Source organism: Pelophylax lessonae, assembly GCF_965119305.1.
Source record: "Pelophylax lessonae genome assembly, chromosome: 10".
Lineage (NCBI taxonomy): Eukaryota > Metazoa > Chordata > Amphibia > Anura > Ranidae > Pelophylax > Pelophylax lessonae.
Window position 1 is genome coordinate 80,468,532 of NC_138777.1, and position 6,654 is coordinate 80,475,185.

The window sequence follows — 6,654 nt, forward strand, 5'->3', positions numbered from 1 at the left end:
AGCACCCACACACTAACGTTTGCTCTGAATACAGATAGTGTGTGGTCAGAGCATAGGTCCAAGAGCATGAGGTGCTTTAAACAACCCCTAGAGAATACTGTAAATGCACACAACCACATCTTGTAATTCATCTCATGATTGGCTGTACGCAGCAGCTGTTTGTGTGGAAAAATAAGTATGTGGCCTGTTGTACGGTTCCTTTACAGATGTGTGCATAAGGCCTAAATGTTACTTCTAAAGAAAAGCATAATACTGGACCTTGCAAGTCAAATCTTAAGCTATTGTAATGGTGGATAGAGGAAATGTAGGGTTCTTCACACCAGAGCTGGCATCATGGCCTACAATAAAATGAGTGTTACTGCAACACATGGTAGATATACATAGCAATGCAAAGTTAATTCAAAGGGACACCTACAGTGCACTGCAAGGTATCTGCATACCATTAAGGAACACCCAGATATATATGCTCTGCGCGTTGCACTTAATAAAAGATGGTGCAGGACCTATTTTTCCAGCTGTTCAGGTGACAGTTCATTTATTTTAAACGGGCTGCTTAATATAACATGATGAAAACTTTGTCCGTTAAGATACAAGAGAGCTACTTTGGTAAAGGATTCAGCGTCACTAACACAAACTTTTGAGAATAATTGTAGATGAGATGAGTAAAGCCTTTTACCGTAAGAGAATCAGCTTCATTCCATAAAAGCACTACTCCCAGCTTGGAAGAAACTTGCACATATGCACTGTTGTACTCAATCTGTACTCCAAACTGGCTGTATGGAAGAGTGACCCTGCAAGAAAAGTGGTTTTATAGTAACTTGTATAAGCCTGGATTGAATTTAACAATAACCTACGTATTCCCAACCAGACTTACCTTTTCCTTCCCACTTCGATCACACCTTTTTTCATCTCAATGACAATGCCCGCAATCTTTATCACCACCTGGGACACCACTGTCCTATCTGAGCTTGACGAATGTCGTATCTGGATGTTGAAGTCTTCATATGCGTCTTTACAGTTTGAGGCAAATATATAGTTGCATGTTCCTGGAAACTGATAGATAGCTCCATCGAAGGTCTTATAGTGAAAACTTCCCCAGGTGCTGCAGACAAGGTTGTTGTGTGCCGTATTCATCACTGTTAGAAAGAGTATCAATTGGTATGAATAGGAGTGAAGAGATATATGTAGTTTGTCCCCAATGAGATTTCTACCCAATTCAGGTAAGGGATGTCAGACAGAAAAGAAACTAAAGAGAAATCTCTCCAAAAGTGAATTAGAAAAAAGACCAGCTCCAGTTAAAAAGTACACTGCTCAGACCTAATTAAATAATACAGGGCAACTATCATTTCCATTGTGATACACAACTTTTACAATCTTATTACTCTTTGATTTGTCTAATTGCAAGCTAGAATGGCGTTTAACTGTAATAAGCCAACTGGTAATGTCTATGTAGAAGTATTCTTTAATGTAAAAGAGTATACAGTATATTTATGTTGAATACTTATGATTAGGAAGAGGCATTGATTAGTGTATGTGCCATTAGTTTCCCCAAAAAATAGATTTCTGTTGCAATGACAAATAAAGTCATCCATTGGGGTTTAAATAAAATTGTTTCTCAGGATAGCATGCAGATTTACATGGGGGCAGGAGTCCTTATTATGAATCAATCATTTTATATTTAATCATTACATCAGCAGATTGTGCTTCTTGCTTAGTAGCACTGCATAGCACTTCTCTCTAATGACAAGTGCATGATTAAGGTCTGAACTAAAAACAATAGATTTATAATGCTACCTATGGACTTTAAAGCACAATAGGACATGCATTTACAATGTGATACAATATTTTTAGTCCACCTTAACCCATAAACTGAATAGTACTTACCTGTAATTTTCCCTTCCTGATGCCAATCTATGGCAGCATACATGTGGTAGTAGCACCACCTGCTGCTACCCACAGGACTAGTACAAAGATATAAAGTTTAGACACCCATACAACAGCTCAATCCCTGCAAAATGATTGTAATGAACTGGGTGGGTTCAGTATGCTGCCATGGATTGGCAGCAGGAAAGAAAAATTACAAAGTGTGCATACAATTTTTCACTTTCCTGGTGCCAGCGTGGCAGCATATATGTGGTAGGCCAAAAATTGCTACCAGGTTGGACATATTAAGCAAATCCTATGTTATAAGACAGTGAGGAAGCTACAGCCCTTCCACCAAAATCAGCTGTAGTGGGGACTGCTGAGCCCAGTAGTAGAATTAAAGAGATGTGCCATAAGAGGACGGGTTAGCTGTACTTTCTATAATATCCGTTTGAAACCCTGCGCAACGTGCCCACAATGTTGGGATGTTTCTGGTCAAATGTACAGCACCTACTCGCAGTGGCTCCAGTCCAGCCGTACAGTAGGATCTTTGTACTAACTTTAGGAGCTGCAAGGTGACTGTTTGCGTATACCTTCTAACCTTGTTGGAGTCAAAGGAACTAGGTATAGCAGTTCTGACTACCTAAATGACTCTGCATACCTAAATGATATGTCAAAATTCTCTTTTTATGTCTTTGGACACAGAGGACCGCAAGGTGGAGTGTTATCTTTCTGGGCAGTACAGAGGCTTAGTGATCAGGTTTGAATCCTAGCCAGGGCCATTTCTGATTGAAATTCGTATGTTCTAAAAACATGGCATGTCAGGCAATTTAAGATGTAACGACATGTTAAGGAACCCTTCTGGTATATTACAATAATACCTTAGAATATGCATTGTATAGTTTCTCTTTAAAGAGACATTGTCCATTTGCCTTTTCATATCAAAGTGACAGTGTACCCCCCACATCCCCAATACCCCCCACATCCCCAAGCATAATATAATCACCAGCAGCCTATCACTCTCCCATTAAGGGTTTGGCTACACAAAATTGGGGAAATTGACACAATTGAAGACACCCTTGCCTCTGCAAATCACAAAGAGGAAAAGTTTTTGTAAAACTTGGTTCTACTGGACAGATTACACTTTCTTCTACAGTTACATTGCCGACCTTGCCAACTGAAAACTGCCAGTTTAGAGTCCTTGTTGGAGTTTACTGTACCCCCAGTAGGAGGCCGCCTGCTCCTTACCCTCAAGGGCTGTCGAATGCTGCTGCTAGGAACGATCCACTGATAACCCATCCTCTACTAGCCCCTCCCCACTCTTTTCTTTTGCCATACTCTAGAAATCCAAAATTGTAGTGTTTCAGTGGAAGGTGAACCCTGATAATATCAGGGGGACCCTCCTTTTTCTGTGGCAGCGGGACCTCTCGAAGAAGGGTATTACAATTTAGGATTGTTTACATATTAATATTTTGTTTAATAAATGTTTATTGAAAAATAAGGTAGTAACAATATACGTATGACAAAAACAAGAACAAGGTCCAAAATATGCAAAGAAACTGAAGTAAACCAAACCAAACAAATACGGGACCAGTATTAGTATAAAGAAAACTGTGATAGAAGCCGTGAGTCATAGAACATAACCTCAAAAGACAAGAGACGATATCTGCCGCAAGTCCACACGGGCGCAAGCATAGTCCCCGGTCAGTGAGGCAATACAAATGAACCATAAATATTGGCGGCACAATAAACATAGTATGGAGAGAAAGCAAAAGAGAAAGATAGAAATAAGGGCAAGTTGGAAACAAGAAAGAGTGAGGAAAAAGCGAGTAGGAGAGGAAGAAGAGAGAAAAAAAAGGGGGGGGGAGGGGGAGAGAGGGGGGGGAGGAGGGAGGGAGGAACCACGGCTGTTACAGTAAGGAAGGAGATGAAAAAACCTGAGAATAATCACAATACAACAACCCATTCAGTAAAAACATAGACTGGAACAGTGGCCTCAGGGAAACGTGTTCAAAGCTGAGAGCAGACGCTCCGTTTACATATTAATATACCTACGGTCATTTTTTTTGGGTTATTCATTTTCTTTTCTTTTAGAATGGAGGAATCCCCTGGAGATTTATTATTTCTCTGTTTTTCTGTTGTATATATATATATATATATATATATATATATATATATGAAATCACCAGTCTACACTCCCTGCACACCTTAGGTGAGCCCTGGTTTTGGATGGTGGAAATGACAGTGTTGGCTGAACAGGCCCATTGACTGTCACAAGGGAGAGGTTTCCCCATACCAGGAAAACCTGCTCTGTTCAAGCAATAGTTGGGGGGGGGGGGGGGGGGCTGGCAGAATTGAGGGGCGGTAAAGGAGTAACAATCAGTGAGTATTCCTAGCTGGGGAATAGGAAGCTAGGGGAGACAGTCACAGCCCTGAATGGATAAAAGTGATGGTGTCACTTTAATAACTCTGGCAGCTGTCTTCAAAGTTATAAGAGATCATCCGAAAAAAAATAACAAAAAATAACACTATACATATATTCAAAAAATGAATTTCAAATTTTTGCAACAAGTATGTCATAATGTACAGCAAGAAGTTTCATCCTAGACTTGGTCCTTTGGATCCAAAAGATGAACAGCTTGTGAAAATTCTTACCTTGTGGTGGTGTACCTAAGGAATGAGTGAAAGCCAAAGTAGAAAGGATCCAAATAACTGGACCCATAGTCCCCATGATGCTCAGTGACAGGGGACACAAATGTTCTGGTTCCCTCTTGTCTACCCTTGCTGTTTATATAGGACAGCCCTGTTGACCCTCTCAGTGGGAGATACCAATAGAGTCTTAATTTTGATCCAGTTAATTACACAAAAACTAGACTTCAAGTCTTCAATTTCATGATAGATCTGAACAGCTATTAGTTGGGATTACACTGATCCTTTGGTGTATCTTTTCTTTTCCTACTTCTTATCCATTATAGGATTTTTCAGACTGAACAAATTAGTTCACCTGTAACGTCAGAGCAGGTATTTATCATAGAAGAATCATACACCAAATGCAAACTTACATGCAGGTTAATGCAGGTTGCACGGGAATCCCCTATAATAAATAAAATTTGCCATAGTGTATTCTGCCATGAGGGTATTATGGAGCTTGCTGTGGGCACGACAAGCACGCGTACACAATTTGATACTCTTTTGCTCCAAAAAGATTTTCAATGATAAATACCTCTACATATTCAGTTTTTTTCTTTAAAAGCACAAAATGCATGTCTTTTTGACCTGCTGCTTTCCTTTGCACATATGGTATGTTTAATTTTGAACTGAGCAATAAGCATTCATAGTGTTTGGCAAATTACAATTGTTTTGATATGCCAAGGTGAAATATTGAAATGTATTCTTTAGTGCACCTTATTAGAACAGAAGGAGCAAAAGCAAGATTATTAAGGCCTCATGCATATGAATGCTTACTGGATCCTGTATGCTCAGGCATAAAATCTCTAGGGGTTTCAGGTGCCCAGGAGCTGCAAATACAGCGTACACTCGCCAATATAAGTGAAGGGCTATATGCTCTCATGTTTGGCTGAATGCAGATTACTTCTGCACTGGCATTTACCCGCACATGTGGATATTGCGCTTTTCCCTGGATGTGACACTTTCATGTTTTGGGAGAAGTACTGTATGAGCATGCGTGGGTAAATGCCAATGCAATAGCAATCAGTATTCAGCTGAGTATGGTCATGTACAGCCATTTATATGTATTGGCAGCTGTTGGCAGCATGTGTGGCTCCCCAGGCAACTTACAAACCATGCCCAAATGCTACATAGTTACATAGTTACATAGTAGGTGAGGTTGAATAAAGACAATAGTCCATCTAGTTCAACCTGTGTAGGTGTGTGTGGCTGTAATCATCTCACATACCCCTGAATGTTCTGATCCTTGAGATGTAAGTCTAAGAGTCTTTTGAAAGCCACCATACTACCCGCAGAAACCACCTCTTGTGGTAGAGAATTCCACAATCTTGTAGCCCTAACAGTAAAGAACCCCCCACGTTGCCTGAGGTTAAAACGCTTCTCCTCTAATCGCATTGTATGCTGATCTTCTTTAACTTGTAAAAACTTAGAAGTGACATGTATCACGTCAATTCCAGTTTTGGCTGTGAATTTCCCTGCTGCTGTGGCTGGAGAAGAAGCTAAATGACAACGATCTGTGCACCATTAGCTTCAGGGAGGGAAGTACAGGGCAGACACAGGGGTCTAATGGGCCCCTGATGTCTCATTAAAGAGAATGTATCATTATAAATATGCTATCACAAAGGGAGCTATTGGCCCCCTATGTGATAGCAACAATGTTAAGTAAAAAAAAGTGTAATAGGTTAAAGGTACAGGCAAGCTCCAACATCCCCCAAAAATTTGGAATTCATATGTACACCCACATGTATATGGAAACACCCACATCAGGGGCGCCTATATACAAAAACATTGATTCTGCTACAATTATTCTAGGGTTATTATTTATGGTTAACTCTAAACTGATGACCTGTAAGAGCTTTTAAAGCATGCCCATGGATAGCTTTGGGTACCAAAGTTTGTGGCTGTTCTGCGAGCATGCGAACATGACTTTGTTGCACTATTTTAGAAGGAATTACTTTGCAGAACAAATGGCTAGAAAGCTGAGTGGGGCTGGTTTTAAAGCTGAAGTTTAGAAATGTTTTTTTGCTATGTGGTGGTTGCTATGTTAGCTTGAAATCTTAATTACTCTACCCCTATATACTCCTGCAGCTCTGATCTTCCAGT

At 40.1% G+C, this 6,654-nt stretch overlaps 1 protein-coding gene across 1 annotated transcript in view; it reads right to left on the reverse strand.

The window, feature by feature from the left end:
* The window catches only part of LOC309565953 (mucin-5B-like), a gene marked incomplete at both ends in the record, with an annotated part of 69,522 nt that extends 64,928 nt beyond the window's left edge, over window positions 1-4,594 (reverse strand). The window contains 3 exons of the mRNA XM_082270982.1: window positions 677-791; window positions 875-1,136; window positions 4,519-4,594. Of these exons, the coding sequence (XP_082127108.1) occupies window positions 677-791; window positions 875-1,136; window positions 4,519-4,594 (453 nt within the window). The remainder of the gene's footprint in view (window positions 1-676; window positions 792-874; window positions 1,137-4,518) is intronic.
* Between the last annotated feature and the right edge of the window lie 2,060 nt (window positions 4,595-6,654).